Here is a 21,727-nt window from a genome sequence, read left to right on the forward strand (position 1 = left end):
ATCTTAAAAATTAATTCACCTTCAGAATTATTATAAAATATTACATTTCAAAGCCTAAAATATAATAAAAATTTCAAGTCATGATAAGAAGAAATTTCTTGCTCGGCGGCAGAACGTCTAAATCTTATCACCCTTCACGATGTCTAAGGCGAGTTTATTAAAAAATTTTGCGCCAGTAAACAGAAAGGTTCTTTCCCCAAGATTCTGCTTAAATTTTGATAGAGACAGCCTCATACTTTGCCATGTGGAATAATTTCCTATTTGACCCCGTTTTTTGCCTTTTTCCCCCACTGCGGAACCTGGTCCCAGGCTAGGCAGATCTATTCTGTAGGCGCTGTAGTCTATCCATGTCTTGTTGTAGAAGATTACTCCAAGCGATGTCATAGTAGTAATCAAATAATGAAAGAATTAAAGTGTTGTGAACAAGTGTTGCTGCCTCTTTTGTGACGAAACTTCTAACATAGACCACATCCAAGTTTAGCCGTTTAAAAAGAGAAAAGAGACATTTTAAAGTTTTTTTGAAAAGATTTAGTGCCGTTTAGGTTATTTATCAAATTTCGTAATTCATCCTTTCTGTGCTTTATTCCTTGACGTTAATATCATAGAGCTTAGCCAACGAGAAAGGTGACAGCAGAGAAAACTTCACGTATAATCAGATGAAGTGATTTCTCGTTCTTTCCTTTTAGAAATTTGGACTAATTATCGTGGAGTTGAATGGTTAGGGGCTGCAGCATTCAAGTTTAAAAAGAGAGAGTCGTCGTGGTCGATATGGATCCTCATGGAACGTCGTATATACAGTGAAGGAGGTTTCAGTTGTTCAAGAGTCCTTCAAGTCATTTTGTGCTAAATAGATGAGTGGAAAGCCGAATCCTTTTATTCCTTGGAAAGGAGTATTGTTTCCCTGGAATACACAACCTTACAAAAAGAAAAGAAAAAAGAAGAGAAAATGTTTGGGAAATTGTCTCCAAGCGTTAAAAAACAGCGAATCTTTAACTGACACAAATGAGGACCACCGTTTTTTTTGAAAGGTTAAAATTTTCATTTCCGCCTCTTATTAGAGTATGGAATCCGAGCCAAGTTTACAATAATACACATCGATAAAATAGTCAAATATAAACTGCATTTTTCTGCTCTTTTATTTATTCCCCTTTGACTTTGTACCAAGCAGTTGGTTTCTTAAAATCAGCTCATTTCATCATCAATCCACTTCCTTAGGTAACGAACTCTGGCGTAGACGCCATATTTGCCTGGGGCGGCACATCCATGTCCCCATGACACAACACCCTCGAGATAGTACTTTCCACCTGACTCGCAAACCATGGGGCCACCAGAGTCCCCCTGACAGGAATCCTTGCCACCCTCTCTTACACCAGCACAGACCATGGAGTCATGAATGGATTTGCCATAAGCATATTTACAGGCACTTTGGGAGACCACGGGCACAGAAACCTGTTGGAGAACGTTTGGAGACGAACCACCTGAGGAGAGTCTTCCAAATCCTGAAGGTCCAAGAAAAAGAAAGACGAAAGAAGGATATGTCGTGGACGATAGAACAATGGATTTGTCCTATTTTAAATGATATATCAACAGTAAATTAAGACGTCAACATGCGAGGGTGCGACTGGCAGCATCTATCGGACCATTTACGAGCTTATTCTGGCCGTCATATGAATGATGTGTGTAAGGAAGAGTATTAAGAGCTAAATACCAAAAAAAGTAACTGAAAAGTTATGACATTCAAGACTTGATTATGATATAGGGGGAATTAAGAATTGCCTGACTTTTTCCCTCTATGGTTAAACTTGAGAGAAATTCACGTCGGTTTATACCTGTTACCCAGCACATCTTGCCGTCTGAGACAGTACCGCTTGATCCTGGTAAACACGCCAGGTTAACAGCTCTGTTAATTTGAGCAGGTCGTTGGAGTTTGATCAATGCGATATCATGCGCCAATCCATAAGGTCGCCTGTAGCTGGGATGAGAAATGATCCTCTCCACGTATAAATCCTGCTCTGTTCCAGCGTCGCTTTTAATGCGATAGTGAGCACCAAGTCTAGAAAATTGAAGAACTTTCTTCTAAAAATCAAATTATTTTCTTCAAATAGGCATTTTCAATCACAGGGGGAAAATATCACGAGGTTGTCGCAGTTAAACGCCGGCAACTAAGAACAAAACGGACGGTTTATAACTGGGACGATGGATGCCGTTAGTTGATTGATCAACCACTGATTAAATTCGACTGATTACGATTAACTTCCATGCTTCCGACTTAACTGCTTAACATTGATTTCCCTTTGTAATTGCTTTGATCATATTACTTGGTGTGTATGCACATATATTGATTATAAATTAAGCTATATTTCTTTTCTTAATACGATCTCACCTGACACGAATGTCTCTTGGAGATTTATTAGGTATGCAATGAGCAGCTGTGACAACCCATTGTGGTGCAACTAAAGTTCCTCCACAGAAAGGAAAGCCTGAGATAGTCCTTATCTGTGCTTGCCACGGCCAAGCTCCTTTAGGGGCATCGGTACCACCGACAATTCGAGCGCGAGGTTTAATTCCACATTGTCCCGAGCCACCGCCACCACCGCCACCACCGCCACCACTGCTCCCACCGCCACTACCGCCACCACCGCCCCCACCGTCCCCACCGCCAGTACAGTAACCACAGCTTTTCTGACAGTTACTCCTCAGGTATTTTTCATATCTTCCCTTACAGTATCCTCGTTGTTTCCAGTTAGGGCAATGTCCATTCTTGTCTTCACAACCTAAATTATCAACCAAACGCTCTTTAAATGTGAAAAAAAAAAAAACAAAAAACAAAAAACAAAACAAGCACAACTCGACTCATTTCCTCATTCGAAGGATTTCAATCAAAAAAGAACAAGGGGGATGGAAATGGAATTCGTGGACTAAAAAATTAAGATAGCAAGCAAAACTACAATAACTTTGGACAGGGTGAACTATTAACCAAAAAGAATGCACGGTTTAATTAGGATATTCAGTATTCACAGTAAATCTTGGCGGCTAGCAGAGTCTTCGTGGCTTCAGTAAAGATTTCGAACGAACTGTTTCCGCGCTTGAAAATCACGGTAATAAACAACTTACATTACTTCGGACGAGATTCGAAACAAGAATGACTTTTGTTGCCTGAAAAGAGACTTAAATTCTTTCTCCTGTTAGTCGCGAAGTTCTGAACTTCGTTCACACCGATTCTGGCAACCTCATTTCAAATTTCTATACATATAGGGTAATCATTGCAACGTAAATGCTGAATTCGTACAATTTGACTTCCAATTTTCTTACAAACCTCCTCGTCAAAGTTCTGCGAAAACCTAGTTATGCCCAGATTGTCCCATGAGCCGGAGAGCAAACGTTTCTAGAGCATCACGGTTATCATTGTAGCTATGCTCCAAGCGCGCTTCATCACATTTTTCCAAATTTAGTTGTCAAAAAACGTACACATCATAGAATCAACTTTACTCACAAGCTTAAGGGTAATCGAGACACAAAGCGTGTTACTACGTACGTTAACCCGTATACGTTAACCCCGAGATGTTAGTGTGTGATAACCTTAAAATGGCTTTTGGATCAAAATAAGCTAATTATATTCTCTTTTCTGTTACAGGACTTAAGTATAAAAGCAACCTTAAAGTTAAATTTAAATTTAAGTGACTGAAAAAGTACAAAATAAAAGTAATTACCATTTGCGAGACTTGCTAAGGCAGCAAGGCTCAACACACACACAACCAGTACAGACTGCATGATAAACTGCTTTATACAAAGCGGTTTGCAAGCCTCTGAGTTTCCACGCCTTTTATGCACAAGAGCCATTAAAATTGCGAACCTGAATAACCACAGATGGAAAATCCAGTAAATAGAGGCTTGCGTAGTCATCACAATATCTGTCAGAAAATAATTTCTCGAGATGGTCCCTTAGAATTTGGTTAAATAATAGCTTTTGGGCTGTCATTTATTTGGATATGATTTCATTTGTCAGTGGTGATGTTTGTTGTTAGATTTGCAACCTACCCAGGACATTTGCACAACCGAGGTAAATCATACATTACGTGTTTTCACGCTATTTAAACTGAATAGCTTAGTAAAATTATCACCAACAGTTATATCGTTGCCAGCTTGTTATTTTACCTCAGAGGTGTTATAGAATGCAAAAAGCGGCTTTGGTAGATAGTGCAGGCTTTTATTGTTTGTATGCTAAATATAAGGCAGAGAGTCTCTTTCATACCGATATGAATATGTCAATACCCAGTGGTATAATACCCAGTTGTTTTCCGTACACATTTCTACGAAACTGAATAAACATCTAAAAACGGCTAAATTGTATGATCAAACCATCAAATATTTTCTTTTTTCTCCCTCTTTCTTCATGAAAAACTAAAAAAGCTCTTATGCATACTTTTTAGCTGTCATTATCATTTTCGTTTTTATTTTTGGGAAGAGATTTTGATACAGACGGAAAATAAACTATGTACTCTTGTTTATTATTTTTGCTGGTGTCTCTTAGTGCCTCTGTTCATATGAGCGATCTTATCGCTGGACGAGTTCCACCCCGAGGCAAGTTTCGTCTTGGGGCGCTTTCCATTTGTCAGAACTAACCGGCCTGACCATTCCAGTCATAACGAGAATTTCACTTTAAATCAAAACTATCCAGCCAGATCAGTCAAATCCTTAATAGTATGCACGAAGGAGATGGTGTTTCACCAAAAACTCTTGGAGAAAAGCACAGTTTTCATTGTCAAAATGACTGGTCCGGCTATGGTCCGGCCGGCCAGTTCTGACTTTTGGAAAGCGCCCTTGGTGTCTGGTTAAAATTTATCTGTAGATGAAAAAAAAAATCAATGGATAAATCTTGCACAGAAAGACCTATTTTCAACCTACACCTTACAGAATCATAGCCAATATTTCAAGTGTCAGGATAGTACAATCGAAATGAACAATGAAAAAGAGACAAAACTCATATCGAAATGGAGTCATTCTCGTAGACAGGCCCTTATATGATGACATGATTTTTCAGTCGAAGGATGCGAATATAAAAACAGGATTTCGAAGAATTGAAATTATCCCCCGTTCTGACTATTACTCCTAAGACTATCTTCAAACGATAATTTACACCTGCAAGATTGTGTAAACTTAACAACTTACGCTTTTCAAAATTATATTTGCTATCAAATTCAATGCATCGCATATTAAAATTAAACTTAGCTTTCAAAAGGAAAACAGAGGGACATATTAAATAAACCTTGATTCAAAACTGGTTTAAAATTCAATTGTGTGCCCTTTGGGTTTCTTAAAATTAGTCTGCAATTTTCACGGCTAAGCCGCTTCCTTTGTTCTTAGTTTTAAATAAAATATTGTGAAGAATTTGTTTCACTTCAGAAGAAGTTCATCGTTTTATTGCGAGAATATATTTGCGCCCTAAGTAAGCGCAGTGGTGGGGATTTAGCAAGTTTATGCCCCCACCCGAACAAATATAAAGTCCTGATGAACTTTAAGAACTAGGTTTCACAACTACTACCTAGCAACAGCCTGTATCTTGCATATAACGCTAGCATTTGAATTTTACCGGTCATTCGCTGTAATTGACCAACAATTAATTGTTTCTTATAAGTTTGACTATAGCAGCAGACTGACAAATTATAATAGCATTGAATTTCTCTAGTTTCTCTATCATTCTTCTTTCTGTATTCCCTTATTGTTTGGTTCAGTTTACTGATCGATGCAATCATTACAAGCAAATCAGTTATAAGCAGAAAAAAAACTAGGCTATTTGCCTTTGAACAAAGGAGTGTTGCAACCATCTAGTAGCTTTTGGCACAAGTTCATGGGAAGCTATTTAATCTGAAAGTTGCAATCTTCTCTTTCACAATATATTGGATAGAGCTATCCTCTGGGACTCGTATTTTTACTAAATCCCATCAAAAACTGATCCAACGGTAAAAGCGATATATGCACGATATGCAGTAGAGCTGAATAAATATTTATCTAACCGCAGGTTTAAATACAAGATTATCAAACCAATATAAGAAACAGCAGTTACTTGAACAGTGCGTCTTTGAAGACACTTTAAAAAACCTTCTATCTCCTTTTTCATTTTTCGTGTCTATTAGACTAATATGGTAATCTAGCTGACGAAAGTTAATGCAAGGATCTAAACAAATTATTACAAAAAAAGAGCTTATTTACGTTTCATGGTAATCCCAATTAACTCTTTAATAACCCTGTAAAATACATTGAAGGTTGCATGATGATGATGATGTTGATTATTGGCTGCCTAAAGAAAGTCTTAAGGAAGAAATGGAGGGTTTGAGACCAAGCCTCGAGAATAAATACAAGCAGGAAATCTCGCCTTTGTACAGATTGTGTGGGAAGAAAACCGACTCTGTCTTCCCGATATCATTTGTAGTTTGCATATAAATAGAATACAACCCCAGCCATGTCGAAAATATGGCCAGAATTTGAAACACGTTTCGTAGAGGGCTGTGGAGTTCGAAAAAAAACGACATTGCTATCATAGGATTTCACAATTCAGACTGATCACGTCATTTAACATCGTCAGCCTGACTTAGTGTTTTTCGATAAGAAGCAAGGACACTTAGTGTCATATATATAAAATACATACCGGTCCCTGGGGATGCCCATATAGAAGAGGATCAAATGCCCATTTGGATGAAAAAGAGAAGGAAAAATTGGAAAAATGCAAGGATTTATGAAAAAAAGTTGCTCGACAAGGGCCGGAGTGTATATGCTACAGGTATTACTGACTGGGTTGGGGGTTTGGGTATGGTGACGGCAACTTTACGAAGGAATATTCTTTCGTTTGCAGTTGATAATAACCGTTGTTTTTTATTTCCTTGCTTTTTGATATAATGAGAGGCATGAAAAGACAAGCGGGCAATTTTTTATTCTCATTAGCCCATAAGGATTTCACTCCTAAAATCGGCTTATTTTTCCATCAATCCAATTTTTTAAGTAGCGGACTCTGGCGTAGACACCATATTTCCCAGGGGAAGCACAACCGCTACCCCACGAAACCACGCCTTCAAGGAAGAACTTGCCATTTTGTTCGCAAACCATAGGTCCTCCAGAATCTCCCTGACAGGAGTCTTTACCACCCCTATCGAGTCCAGCACAGACCATGGAAGTGTGGATGCTGGAACCATAGGCTTTTTTGCACCTGGCTTCAGAGACGATCGGAACAGACACTTGCATGAGCACTTTAGACAGCGATCCTCCTGATGAAAGTGTTCCAAATCCTGGAAATTATGAACAGAAGAAAAGGGAGGAAAACTCAGAAAAGGGACTTGTAGCATCAATATCACCTAACCACGATGATAATAAATATGTTACGCCAAAAGTGTGAATATAGTGAGCAATGATTGCGATTGTCGTATTTTATTTGTCAAATTTTCCTATTATTAATCAGAGGTGGTTGAAATTAGGCTTGACTGTTTGTTTCAGGGCATAGAATACGATAACATGTAGCCTGTGTACAGACGCCCCCTCGCCTAAAAAATCGATTTTTTAGGAGAGAGGCAGTTTGTACACAGGCTAGATAACATGCAATAAACTGAAACAAAACAACATTAACAACAACATCAACAAAATTCCAAATCAGGGGGCGTCTGCCTTTATAACTTTGCATTCAGAATATGAAAGCAAGCTTTTACAGATTGTACTAAGCCTCAATTCAAACGTGGGCTTCCCATCTTTGCATGTGGGTTCACGAGCTACTTCACTGGTGAACCTTAGGGAGGAACCCGTCCCAGAGGCCTAGTTCCCCACTTAATTTTTTGAACAAAATGAAGTCTAAAAGAACCGTACGAGAAACTTTATTGTCAATGCCCTTCCTCCCTCTAACCAATGGGCATAGATGAGCGCTCCCCCGGCCCCCCCTACTTGAAGATCTCAATCCGCTACTGCTATGAATATTTAAACGGAAGTTAAGTTACTTTTAAACTCATAATCTGCAAGCCGCTTTTTTCTTAGTTCTTATTTAGTACACAAATGGGAATTATGGTCCCAGGCGTTCCTAGCAGAGACCGTGGAAACTAGAATAAGCCGAATCGTTGCGTGACCGAAGGCACGTATTTTTGCGAAGAAAGCTTAGGAAAGATTAATGCGATTTAGAGCTTTTCCGGAAAGGGTTGGTCCACGGATTCAATCGCCCGAAACTTGATTACTTTGGAACAAGTGAACACTTCGGTGGTCGAAAAAAAAATTAAATCTTGATGGTGAGGCTCACTGGTCTTTTATTGTATGCAAATGAGTCTTGCGGTGTGTGGTTTACTTTCGGCGATGATTAAAAGGACGCGTCATGTGCTTCACGAATTTTCGTGTTTTTATACACGCGTACAGCCTGCAACTGCAAACGTATTTCCGGTCGTCGCTAACACGCGTACTAAATCAATTCAGAAACAAATCGTCGAATACAATATAAAAGTTAAATATCCTGAAGAATACTCGACCGTTGATAAAGTAGGAAGTGAAAAACCTTTAGGGAGTAAATACTGTTTCGTGTAGAATTAGTCGCCTCCTCATTTCTTATCTAATCTCCAAGCAACAGGGGCACCCAACGAGAATATAGTTCAAAACCACTTAAACATAGCATAATTAAACGTATTTTAGTATTTAAACGGTAGATATAGGCATATTTTTATCCCCTAAAAATTTTTCATCTGTTCGGATTTCCTAGCTGAAAGTCTAGTGATCCGAAAATTATAGGGATCAAAACTTACCTTTTCGAAAATTTCAGCCAGAAAAAAGGCTTCCGAAAATTCTAGGTGACCTTTTTAGGGTAAAAATCCGTTAAAAATAGGCAAATATACCATTTTTTGGATGTTCGAAAATCCTAGGAGAGGCAGGCAAGCAAGGAATTTTACAACAAATGTTTCGAAAATTCTAGATCTCAAATCGTCTTCCGAACAGATATTCTTCCGAAAATTGTCGTTGGGTGCCCCTGAAGCAAGCGAGAGCTGGAAAGCTTTTAAGAGCGTTCTTGTTATACCTGTGACCCAGCAATCCTTATCATCGATTTCTGTCACATCTTGGCTGTAGGCAGGCAAACAAGCTAGTCCAACTTTATCATTTATTTTAGCGGGCTTATTCAGTTTCAGCATAGCGATGTCGTGAGCCAGTCCTCTGGGTCTCTTGTAATTTTCGTGATTGATGATTCTTTCAACTTTAAAATCTTGCACATCTCTACTTGAACTTGAACGATAGTGAGCACCCATTCTTTGAAATAATAAAAAAAATCACATGGAAAAAACTTGTTATGTACCTCTTAGTAATTTGTTTCAAATTCTTTAACCAAAGGATGATGAGAAGCGTAGCTTCCCTGTTAGTAGAGGCTTGTTTTCCCTGATATTCGGCGGGAGGAAAAGGTTATTAGCAATAGCTAGAAAGTAGTTGAGTATTTAGGAAAAGGGTGTACAGTAACCGAAACTCGGAAAATAACAGGTATATGACAGGGTTAGAATTGAAAATAGTGGAATTAAGGACGAGTACCAAAAACCATAAACCTATATCCCTAAGAATTGACTCCGGGGAACATTGGTTGGAGGCAAGAAATGAGTTGACCACTACGCAACCCTTAATCTACAAAGACTCAGGGTCTTATTAATGAGAAATGAAGGTACTTCCTTTGCCCTGAAAACGGCTAGACCTTCGCGTGGTTCCGATGACCACGTAAAATGGTGGTCTCGTCTCCAGTAGAGAAATAAAAAATACTGTCTTCAATTAGTACTTTCGTGACGCTCAAATAAAGTGCATTTTTAACTCCTCTTACGGGGATTATCAACCAATGCCTAGTAATGCCTAAGCGGGAGGTCGCGGGTTCAAACCCAGGCCTGACCAACACTCAGGGTCTTATAATGACTGAGGAGAAGTGCTGCCTTTCCAATGACATCTGCAAACGGTTAGTGACTTTCTAGTCTTCTCGGATAAGGACGAAAAATCGTAGGTCCCGGCTCACAGCACTTCTCGTGGGACGCAAAAGAACCCACACTACTGTTCGAAAAGGGTAGGGGACGTAGACCCCGGTGGTGTGACCAACCTTTCCTGGGCTGGACCGGTTATCTGTAAGGACAAACGTAAATTGGAGCCCAACTCTGTTGTGTGTTAATATGTTAAATAATTGTAACGTTTAAACCACATCATACCTTACTCTAATTTGTGAGGAAGACTTTCGATACACACAATGGGCTGCAGTTACAACCCACTGAGGATGGACCAATGTTCCTCCACAGAATGTAAACCCTGAAGAAGTTCTGACTTGTGCTTGCCACGGCCAAGCTCCTTTAGGAGCCTCTTCTCCACCCACAATTCTTGCACGCGGTTTATTACCACATTTTCCTGATCCACCATTACCATGAGTAATATAACATAACATCACATGATATAACATGAGTTATTTGAGGATATTTTTATTTGTTAACGCTTTTATTGTAACTTGAACTATTTAAATAATAAATAACAACAGTAAAAATAAGCCAATTAATTACCTCTACTACGGCCATCACCATCACCTGAAGACACGAATCAAAAATAAGGGTTTTTGTGTTCTTTTCTAGTAAATAGTATATTTTTTTCTTAATCCAACTAGTCTTTATTGGATGAAGTTATCTAATTAAAGAAAGATGAAATCGTACATATCATCTCAGAAAATATTTCAGGCGTCTCGCGTAAAGAGAAAAGTGCATTTTTTATCTTCCAATGGATCGTTTGATGCTGTCATTTGATGCTGAGTACGCACGTTAAAATTACGCGACTCGTGCGTTCGTGCGTAGAATAGACGTTCGCAAATAAAAAAGACGCATTGTACGAAAGATCAACTCCACGTTTAACCACCTCATACCTTATCTCTATCCTATTTACGCAATGTGTGTACAAGCACGTAGTAATTACGCGATAGTGGAGGTTCACCCTAAAACTTAATCATTTACAAGATATTTTTCATGTAACAGTCAGGAGCGGTAAAAAATTAATTGTGCACATCCTCAAATGATCCAAAATCCGATTTAAGGTACGTAACCGGGTCTATCCGGAATCATTTTATTCCATTTCTAGAGTGGAATTCATTGAGAACAAAAGAAACCCTTAGAGGTTCTATCTGTTGTAAAAATACCTATGGAGGTACTAAATTTTTGATTTTCATCACAATGTTTTAGCCTCTCTTTTTTCTACCTAAAAACGAAGACGATAGTCTCATTCAAGGAAGAAAGAGAAAACGCACACAGCCATAAAAGGTTGCGACTTTCGTTACTATGTTTTAGCCTTGGTTTCTTTCTACATGAGAAAAAGACAATAGCAATAATCTCAATGGAAGAAAGACAAGAAATTCAAGTGAAAACTTTACCTTGGATGAGCGAGGATGACACAAAACACACCAGCAAAGCGAGAAAAAATTCCATCTTGGTTGGTGAAGATTTTCATCGAATGCGCGCAAAAAGCACTTGTTTATATCTAGACGTAAGTTATCTAGCTGTGTTTAAGCTTTCCATTTGGGTAAATTCGAGATCACCTGTATCCATACTAAGTTTTTGATATGGCGCAGTTTTCTATGAGACTCATTTAGAAAGGAATTTAGAAAACTGAAGTGATTGTGACAAAACTGAGTAAAAAATGGTACGTTTGCACTTCCAGTTGAAACACCTGAAGGTTTGCCTTTTGGTTAAAATGCTCTTGTTTATACAATTTAAAAGTTTTCCCTCGATCACAAAATTACTGTCTATACGTGTTTTGTTTATAAAATGGGTTGAAAAACAACTTTGCTTAATTCTTTTATAAGATGCAGGAACAGTTTAAATAGCTGGAGATCCGAATCCAAACTAGACTGAATCGTTCTTCGACGTTTTGCAAATATTAAAGACAGCCGTTCATTGCAAGACTTTTGATATACAGTAAACACCCTATAGGTACTATGAAATCCACGTATCTTTCCAAGATAGTATAGGTTCAATGATTTTTAAGGGTTTTTATATAATTATGTGTGAAATTTGCGGGTTCTTTAGGTTGTTTTTCCTTGTTTGTAAATCAGGTTCTTGTTCTAATATTACATACATACATAGCCCTTTGTTATTGTGTCTGGTCGTTCTAACGCCATAGGCACTAATTGGGGTCACGAATTAAAATAAACTAAAATACAAGATTATTTACAACACATTTCTTGAAATTACCTAGTAAAATATGCAACTTCGAGATTAAGAATGTATAAAAACATTTTTCTTACAACGGCCTAAAATATTCTACCAACCAAGACTATAGATACATTATATAAGAAATTATCTAAATAACAGCTATCTAACCAAATACAAACGATAGCCTTAAGTTCTTGTGAAAGGTAAGGATTAATGCAACACGGTTCTAGGGAACTCAACAGTACGGTTGGGCTGCAAGACGAACGTTTCTCATACTTTAATTCTCTTTAATGCAGGTGCACCGAAGGTAAAAGGTTTCAGCAAACCTTTAGTGTTCGACTAGAAAAATGTCTAAACCCTCGCCGGTTTCATGTACTTGCTTTAAGCACCGAAAGGAAGGTTAGTTTCGCAATTTTATTATTTCGAGAAACCCCCCTTCTAAATTTTAATTGCTTTAATATTAATTTTCTACGCTTTGCTTTATGATTAATGATCTTGAACAGTCTCATTCCACTGCAAAAAATTAATAGGAACCTAGCCAGCGTAGCTCAATCATCAATCATTTTCTTTTCAATGCAAAAAAATACTCAAAAACATTAAGTTCATCATATACACGAAAAGTTTTCAGATACATCATGCTTGTTGACCCACAATTCGCTTTGCTTACAGAATGTCTGCACTGATCCAAAGTATATTTTGTATAAATATTCTGTGCAACTCCAGAATACTCCAATCATAACAGTTTAAATGCGGAAATGAATGCGTTTATAAAGCTGTGTTTAAGCTTTCCATTTGCGTAAATTCGAGATCACCTGTATCCATACTAAGTTTTTGATATGGCGCAGTTTTCTATAAGACTCATTTAGAAAGGAATTTAGAAAACTGAAGTGATTGTGACAAAACTGAGTAAAAAATGGTATGTTTGCACTTCCAGTTGAAACACCTGAAGGTTTGCCTTTTGGCTAAAATGCTCTTGTTATACAATTTAAAAGATTTCCCTCGATCACAAAATTACTCAGTCTATACGTGATTTGTTTATAAAATGGGTTGAAAAACAACTTTGCTTAATTCTTTTATAAGATGCAGGAACAGTTAAAAATAGCTGGAGATCCGAATCCAAACTAGACTGAATCGTTCTTCGACGTTTTGCAAGTATTAAAGACAGCCGTTCATTGCAAGACTTTTGATATACAGTAAACACCCCATGGTACTATGAAACCCACGTATCTTTCCAAGATAGTATAGGTTCAATGATTTTTAAGGGTTTTTATATAATTATGTGTGAAATTTGCGGGTTCTTTAGGTTGTTTTTCCTTGTTTGTAAATCAGGTTCTTGTTCTAATATTACATACATACATAGCCCTTTGTTATTGTGTCTGGTCGTTCTAACGCCATAGGCACTAATTGGGGTCACGAGTTAAAATAAACTAAAATACAAGATTATTTACAACACATTTCTTGAAATTACCTAGTAAAATATGCAACTTCGAGATTAAGAATGTATAAAAACATTTCTCTTACAACGGCGTAAAATATTCTACCAACTAAGACTATGGATACATTATATGATAAATTATTTAAATAACTGCTATCTAACCAAATACAAACGATAGCCTTAAGGTCTTGTGAAAGGCAAGGATTAATGCAACATGGTTCTAGGGAACTCAACAGTACAGCCGGGCTGCAAGACGAACGTTTCTCATAATTTAATTCTCTTTAATGCAGGTGCATCAAAGGTTAAAAGGTTTCAGCAGTGAAACCTTTAGTGTTCGACTAGAAAAATTCCTCTCCAGGTAAATGAACCTGAAAATAAAGGCTAAACCCTCCCCGGTTTCATGTATTTACTTCAAGCACCGAAAGGAAGGTTAGTTTCGCAATTTTATTATTTCGAGAAACTCTCCTTCTAAATTTTAGTTCCTTTAATATTAATTTTCTACCCTTTGCTTTATGATTAATGATCTTGAACTAATTCCACTCCAAAAAATTAATAGGAACGTATAGCCCGCGTAGCTCAATCCAAGTCGGACTGCCAAGGAAATCGTTTCGTAAATGGTGAACTGGCAGCAAGTAGTTAACAACCCGTTACGATTAACCTACTTTCCCGTTTGCACTAGATCTTTTCTGTTTTTGGATTACATTGAAACGAATCAGATTGAATTTCTCCAACTGTAGACTTGCACGGTAAGAAATGTTAGGGCTCAGTGGATAGCTCCTTCTCTCGTGTATTTGGTGCTGTTTTGTATTGCACGTTCATTGATTCGCAAATTGTAAAATTTTAAAGCTCTTGCCTGGACAACATTTTGGAAATTAGAGCATCTTTGGAAAAGCCATATCTCATGACTTATCTCCAATAAGGTGAAGCTTTTCGACACAGCCAATGTCACAGTATTTCTGTATGGCTTCGAGTCATAAGTCATCTCCAAGGACAAGGAGAACAAAATCAATTCTTTTGGCACGTCCTACTATAGAATTCTGTTAAACATCAAGCGAATTGACAGGATGCCAAATGCTACCATCTAGAGCCTCACAGAAACAGCTCCCCTTATTGAAAGAGTCAGGCTTCGGCAATTGAGTTTCCTTGGCCATGTGCTCCGCTTGTCTGGGTAAGAACCTGTCAGAGAATTTGCAATGTATGTTCCTACTCATGGAAGGAGGAAATCCGGAAGACAGTGAACCTTGGCCCGGTTGCATAAAATCTGCTGTTAAGAGCCCACTTAAGTAGGTCACTGACGAATCCTTTATGGGTACACTTACGGATGTTGCATGGAACGCACTTAGCACTCGCGTACGGGCTTGCTTAAGGGCACACGTAACTTTGATATAGTACTTTATTGATAACTCACTCTTTTTTTTTAAGCTAACCATCGGTGAGTGTAGGAAAGTGTCAAGTCGTTTCGAACACTTTTAAGCCTCTCAAAAAAATTATAAAATTTGCATGCAATCGTTATTTTACTTCAATATCTACTGAAAATGATAGTTCTTCTTTTTTCTCAACATCGGCTTTAAAGTGTACATCAGAGGTAAACAAAGCGTATTGGAGTAAATTACGTGAAGAACAATACTTTTTTTTTTCACTTCTCAGTAAAAGGTCTCGTTAACTTTAGTAAAAACAGTAAGGATACGGGAACTACAAAGTTACCGTGAATTTACGTGCCATTTTTCCCGTAAAAAGAGTTTTATGCAACACCCGCAATTTCTGTTGCATAAACGACACTTTAATGAACACTTACGAAAATCGTAAGTGCAACCACGTGGTTAACGCACTGAAGTGAATTCCCTAAGTGGATCACGTAAGTGTTTTAATGCAACTCACTTAACTTACGAGTAGCTGAAGGATGATGATGATGATAAAAGGCCTCCCCCAACCTTAAAATTAGGCAACAGGATACCTCACTGTTACCAGCATTGTTTTTGTTATTCAAATTTGTAACAATTAAAACAAAATAATATTTTGTTTCAAGAACAAGTGCGCTTCTGAGTGGCCTTCAATATCGATAGGTGACGTCAGCGTGAGTATCGCTATTTTTAACGTCGTAGTGGTGTAGAAATGTACCAATAAGTGTGATGCATACACGTGCACGGAAGTCGTTTTTCTCATAAAAGCTTTTCACGCTATAGTTGCCGTCGTCGTCATAAATGCTTTAAGTCCCAAATGAGCTTCCTAGTCCAAAATCTTGACTAGATTAGTGGCTAGCTTGGTGACAACAAAGCAATAGCGCGCAGTCAAGAGGTTGATTCCCACTCCCGGACCTAGTAATAAAGAAGACTTGATTGAACGGGAAACCGCGCAATCAGAGTACACGTTATGTGCACACCAGCAGCTAAGTTGCATGATGATGATGGTAATGATGCCGGATGATTAACCATAATGATAGTGATAATCATGATGAATGCCTGAGGGAAGGAAGCTTCAAGAAAGAAAGGGAGGCGCTAAAGGCCAACATCGTCATAGTCAGCAGGGGCGGATCTAGGGGGAGGGTGCAGGGGGTGCGCACCCCCCCCCCCCCCCCCCCTGAGATGACCTGCGGTTTTCTTATACAACTGGTATTCTGCCAAAAAAAAAAAAACTATGTGGTTTATTGCTGTTGAAGTAGAGCCAGAGACGAGTGCACCCCCTCCTAAAAAAAATCCTGGATCCGCCCCTGGTCAGCCTGGCATAGTGTTTTTCGATAAGAGGAAAGGTCACAGTGTTATATAATATACATACCGATCTCTGGGGAACCCCATATGGAAGGAAAAGAGAAGGAAAAATTGGAAAAAATACAAGGAATTTTAAAAGAAGGGAAGATACTTGTCTAGGGAGTGTAAATGTTACAGTACCAAACGTAGCACAGGGTTGGAGGTTTGAGTACGATGACGAAAATTTTATAAAGGGGTCATTTTCTTTCGTTTGCAGTTGACAATAATCGTTGTTGTTTTCCTTTATGATATAATGAGAGTCATGCAAAGACAAGCAGGAAATTTTGATCTTATATTCATTTTATTTATTTGTCCATAAGGATTTTACTCCCTTTGACTTCTTCCTCCTCCTCCTCCTCAGCCGCACACTTTACAGCTTTTCATGCAGTTTGCCTCCATAAACTTTTGATATCTGCCTTTGCAATATCCACTTTGGGCCCAACGCTGACAATTTCTGTTTTTGTCCACGCAAGCTGATAAACAGGACAAATTAATGAAAGTTAAATGGACTAACTGATCGGTATGTTGGTTTTAGGAAATGTCACTTGTATGTATGTTGCTTATTTGTACTTAAATTTTGCATGATAAGCAGCAATCTACTACTTAAAACGGCACGTTTACGACCAACATAAATAATAATTTAACTAATATAAAAAACTGAATGGTTCTTTTCCTTTCAATGTAAAAAAAATTACTCAAAAACATTCAGTTCATCATATACACGTAGAATATTCAGATACGTGCTTGTTGACCCACAATTCGCTTTGCTTACAGAATGTCTGCACTGATCCAGAGTATATTTTGTATAAATATTCTGTGAAACTTTAGAATACTCCAATCATAAAAATATAAATGCGAAAATGAATGCGTTTATAAAGCTAAATCATAATAACTTAACACCACCGCCGCCACCGCCACCACCTAATGAGACGAACAAAAATAAGCCCTTTATGTCTTTTTTACTCAAACAATATTTTTCTCCTAATTCAACTAATCTTTACCGGATGAAGTCATCTAAAGAAAGATGAAATCATACAAATTAACATTATCAGCAAAACATTTCAGACGTATCTCGCTTAAAGGTAAAAGTACATCAGTTATCTTCCAGTAGTTTCAGGCGGTCATTTGATGTTGACATAAGATAGGCTAACAAGTTGTCAAGAGCTTATGTTATGTTTATGGTTCTGGTATCTTAATTAAAAATAGAGAGAGTAAGAATCATTTTAAGGTAATTTCTCAAATTAGGTATGAGCAGATGAAAACGGTCTAAGATAATTCACAAGGATGGAACTGACATCAAAACAATTGTTGTTCTGTAGAAATAATGAACCGCAAACAACCAGTAAACAGAAAGCCTGTTCACGTGATACAAACTGGCATTTGCTGTTTTCCTTAAAAGTGATTCTCAAACTCTCATTTAACTCACCTTGTATTAAGTCGTTGATCCAGTTCACGTATGAGCTGACGCGAGCATACACGGAATAAGTGCTTCCAGGACATGTTCGGCCGGTCACCCAGGAAGCTGCACCGCGTACTACCCACTTGTCACCTTCCATACACGACAAGGGCCCTCCACTGTCACCGTTACACACACTACTACCCTGTCCCCCTACACAAACCATGGAACTTTCGTCCACGAATCCTCCGTTTCTCTGACGGCAATCACTGTGACTGGCCACTGGAGCCGCAGCTTGTTTAAGGTAGGGAGAGAGGGCGTTGTTGTTTGGATTGATTCGTCCCCATCCTAAAAGCATGCGCCAAAGAAAAAGGCATAAGTTAATGATTATATAAACAACCATAACATGCAGATACTAATGGAGGACAGCGTCCGATGTTCTCGTTATCTTCTGAGGTTACCTCACCACCACCGCCTAGTAAATTTGTTTTCGAGGAAGTCGAAAAAACATATATTTCAGGGGAAAAATAAAAGAGGTTAGTAAAAAAGGGCTACAGCGAAGACGTGGAGACTTGAGTTTATGTATACGAAATTCTTTTAATGGTTCAGTTTTAAACTAATAAATAATGCATCTGAAAAATACTTAGCTCTTATTAACCGACCTAGCTCGGTTAATAAGATGTTTATTATATGGCCATGCCTCAAAAGGACTGAAAACAAAAACATAAATAACTTTATTTGCTTCCCTTTGCGGGCTCAAGCATTTAGCTGGCTTTCGTCTGTCACTGGACTCAATTTTGCCAACGTTTGTTCGTTTTCTTTACCTGCTTCCTCGTGGAGGTCCACTGATTCTTCCATTTAGTATTATTAATAGGAACGAGCCAATTTTTTCATATTCTTTGTTTGTAACGTTTTGAGGACAACTGTTACAACAAGATCGGTCTAGATGCAGGTCTAGATGGGAAAATCTAGACCGCGGTAAAGATCAATTTTAGCCAATCAAATTCTTGAATTTGTTTGTTTCCAGTCCTTTTGAGACGTGGCCATATAATAATAGTTGTTACTAAGGCAAAAGGTTTATCATGAATGCTCCGTGAAAAGCATTAGATAAGATTTGGACTGTAAACTGAAAAGAAATATTAACTTTTTAAAGCTGTACTACGGTTGTGTGTACCATGCAACAAAAATGCGTCAATCTCACATCATATAATTTACCCGTAACGTAGCATCTTGTTCCTGGTCTAACACGTGACCCATGGCTAGGCAGACAGACGGTTCCAACTTTATTGTCAAGATTTGCCGGTCGCGCCAGTTTCAACACAGCTACATCGTGACGCAGATGTTGCATACTGAACTGAGGATGTTTGATTACACGGCTCACCTTGTACACCTCACCGTCATTTGTTCTTCTATGAGCACCTGTGTCAAATATTAAACTGAGATTCAGTATAGGAGGAGACGCGCCTTTTAACTCATAACGGGTATCGATACGCTACTATTATGTATCCTCTGTGTCATATATAAGAGAATATTTAATGTGTTCAAGTCTTTTTTTTTTAAAATGAGGATCTTCTTTCAGTACTGGTAACCCCTAAATGAGGTGCCCGGTTTTTTGTGGCATGCCCGCTCGTGCTAATCGAGTCCTCGTAGAGAGTTCGAAAAAATACCCCAGGTCATAAGTCCCTAGCAGCGCCAATCCCATTATCAAAGTAGGTGAGGGCGGGGGGTGTGGTAAAGTAAGCATCCCCCCCTGTACCAAAATAAAGAGTAGAGAGGGGCAAGGGCTTTGGATGAACGCCTGTATGTCAATTAAGCAATAGAAAACGTTTTCCGTGTTTGCATAGCCTGATATAAACACGAGAGGGGTTGGGAGAATTCGAGACAGTTATGCAAACTCGAGACGAAGTCGAGTGTTTGCATAACTGTCTCGAATTCTCCCAACCCCTCGAGTGTTTATATCAGGCTATGCAAACACCGGAAAAAAGTTTTCTATTGCTTTTATAAAATGACTTTTTTGAGAAAAAACGCAAAACTCTTTGTTATGGCAATAATTAAAAGAGAAATTCTTACCAGTCGCTAAGTCTTGTACACGAAGTCCTGCACTCGTAATCAGTTCTTGTGTTGCAAAAAGATGCTTTCCAAAATACGGATTTTTCTCGCTTAAAATGTCAGCTTAAGCGAAAAAAGTTGACAGAGCTTGATTGTAAAGATTTTCCACGTTTCAGCCGACGAAGGAATGGGTAAATAAAGTAAACTTGTCGAGTTTTGATCACTAAAACTTTTTTTCAAATTCGTGCTTGCGTGATTAGCGCAAGAAAAGCAAAACATCCACGTCGCAACCATGTTTACATACTCTTATGCAAACACTCCTATCAGCCAATCAGAGCGCGCGTACTATGTTAGTTATTTTATAAAGAGTTGTAATGAAGCCATATGAATTTCATCCACGCCCGCATGAATCTATTAAAATGCATTAGGAAGAAAAAAATTATTTCAAACTCATTGACTTACCCAAAGCAAGTGAGTACCGATTGGGATCACTGCTCCCATCAACACAATGTGCGGCAGTTAAAGCCCAGTGCTGATTCAGCAGGGAGGCGCCGCATATGTGGCCTCCATTTACTCGAAGGGATAACTGCCACGGCCAGGAATTAGGACGTGCCACTTCGCCCCCTACAATGCGCGATCCAAAAGTTTTCCTGCCACACCCTGTTACACAAGAATACAAATCGTATATTTTTCAAGTGATAAATCATTGAAAGATCACACTATGGAAAGTTGTTTACACGCAATCGCTTGCAGGATTTTTTTTTTTATGTGACAGTCTGAAGCGTTGGTAGAAAATAAAGTGCGCCCACGCATTCTTATAGAATCCAAAATCCGATTCAAGTATCCGGCATCATTTTATTGCATTTATGTTGAAGCTCATTAAGAACAAAACAACTCCTTTGAGATTTATCTAAAATACTTATAAAGATCTTAATTAATTTTAATTTTTGATTTTCATCACTATGTTTTAGCACTGCTTTGTTAAAAAGCGAAGATAATTAGAGAAAATAATTTTAAAAAAAGGGAAAAGCTGAAGTGAAAAATACACTTAGAAAGGTATTAATTTTTTATTTTCTATTGTTTAGCCTTGGTTTCTTTCTACCTTAGAAAAAGATAACAATAATTTCAATGGAAGGAAGAGAAAATATTGAAGTGAAAACTTTACCTTGGATAAGCGAAGGTGTAGCAAAACACACCATCAAAGCGAGAAGAACTTCCATCTTGGTTGATGATGATTTTCATGAATGCACGTCAAAAGGCACTGTTTATATCTAGTCGTAAGTAATCTAACTGTATTTGAGCTATCCATTTTGTGTAAATTCAAAAGCACCTGTATCCATATTAACTTTTTGATATGGCGCAGTTTTCTATAAGATCTCTAAAGAGGAATTTAGACAATTGAAGTGATTGTGACCAAACTTAGTGAAAAAATGGTATGTTTGCTCTTGCAGTTGAAACACCTGAGGGTTTGCCTTTTGGCTAAAATGCACTTGTTTATACAATTTAAAAGTATACCCCCGATCACAAAATTACTGTTTATCAGTGATTCATTTAAAAAATGGGTCAAAAAGCCTCAAATGTTCAATTTTTTTTTCAGATGTAGGAAAAGTTTAAATAGCTGGAAATTCAAATCCAAACTAAACTTAATAATTTTTCAAATGAGACTGCCTTGTATCATTGCCCGCTTCTATTTCACAAACTTTTAATATACATGCAGCAAAAGCCCACGCACCTTTCCAAGATAACTTCTTAGATCTTTAAGAGTTCTTAGATAATTGTATCTGAAATTTGGCCATTTAGTTTCTTAAGCAGGTTCTTGTTTTCGTAATAAAAAAATTGTTTTCAGGTTTTTGTTGTGGGAAGAATATTTGTAATGTCAAATTGGTGAAGAATGTGTTGGGACTTTTTGAGGTTCAACTTTGCCTTCGAAATGGGAACATTT

General features: G+C 38.0%; 3 protein-coding genes across 3 annotated transcripts; all 3 read right to left on the minus strand.

Annotated features, from left to right (window-relative positions):
• Positions 1–1,149: 1,149 nt before the first annotated feature.
• On the minus strand, positions 1,150–4,024 carry LOC140930101 (trypsin-like). Its single transcript, XM_073379764.1, has 4 exons — positions 3,711–4,024; positions 2,384–2,774; positions 1,830–2,053; positions 1,150–1,499 (listed from the first exon to the last, which is right to left on the minus strand). The coding sequence occupies exons 1-4, from the start codon at positions 3,901–3,903 to the stop codon at positions 1,183–1,185; spliced, it is 1,125 nt and encodes a 374-aa protein (XP_073235865.1). The 5' UTR covers positions 3,904–4,024; the 3' UTR covers positions 1,150–1,182.
• A 2,910-nt stretch (positions 4,025–6,934) lies between these two features.
• LOC140930100 (CUB and peptidase domain-containing protein 1-like) lies at positions 6,935–11,441 on the minus strand. The gene is made up of 5 exons (XM_073379763.1): positions 11,381–11,441; positions 10,527–10,550; positions 10,185–10,377; positions 9,032–9,258; positions 6,935–7,280 (listed from the first exon to the last, which is right to left on the minus strand). Exons 1-5 carry the CDS (start codon positions 11,433–11,435, stop codon positions 6,958–6,960), a joined length of 822 nt encoding a protein of 273 aa, XP_073235864.1. The 5' UTR covers positions 11,436–11,441; the 3' UTR covers positions 6,935–6,957.
• Positions 11,442–16,674: 5,233 nt separating this feature from the next.
• On the minus strand, positions 16,675–21,079 carry LOC140930099 (chymotrypsin-like protease CTRL-1). Its single transcript, XM_073379761.1, has 5 exons — positions 20,951–21,079; positions 20,248–20,445; positions 18,952–19,155; positions 17,767–18,084; positions 16,675–16,813 (listed from the first exon to the last, which is right to left on the minus strand). Exons 1-5 carry the CDS (start codon positions 21,003–21,005, stop codon positions 16,698–16,700), a joined length of 891 nt encoding a protein of 296 aa, XP_073235862.1. The 5' UTR covers positions 21,006–21,079; the 3' UTR covers positions 16,675–16,697.
• Positions 21,080–21,727: the final 648 nt, after the last annotated feature.

This window comes from Porites lutea, chromosome 3, assembly GCF_958299795.1.
Source record: "Porites lutea chromosome 3, jaPorLute2.1, whole genome shotgun sequence".
Classification (NCBI taxonomy): Eukaryota; Metazoa; Cnidaria; class Anthozoa; order Scleractinia; family Poritidae; genus Porites; species Porites lutea.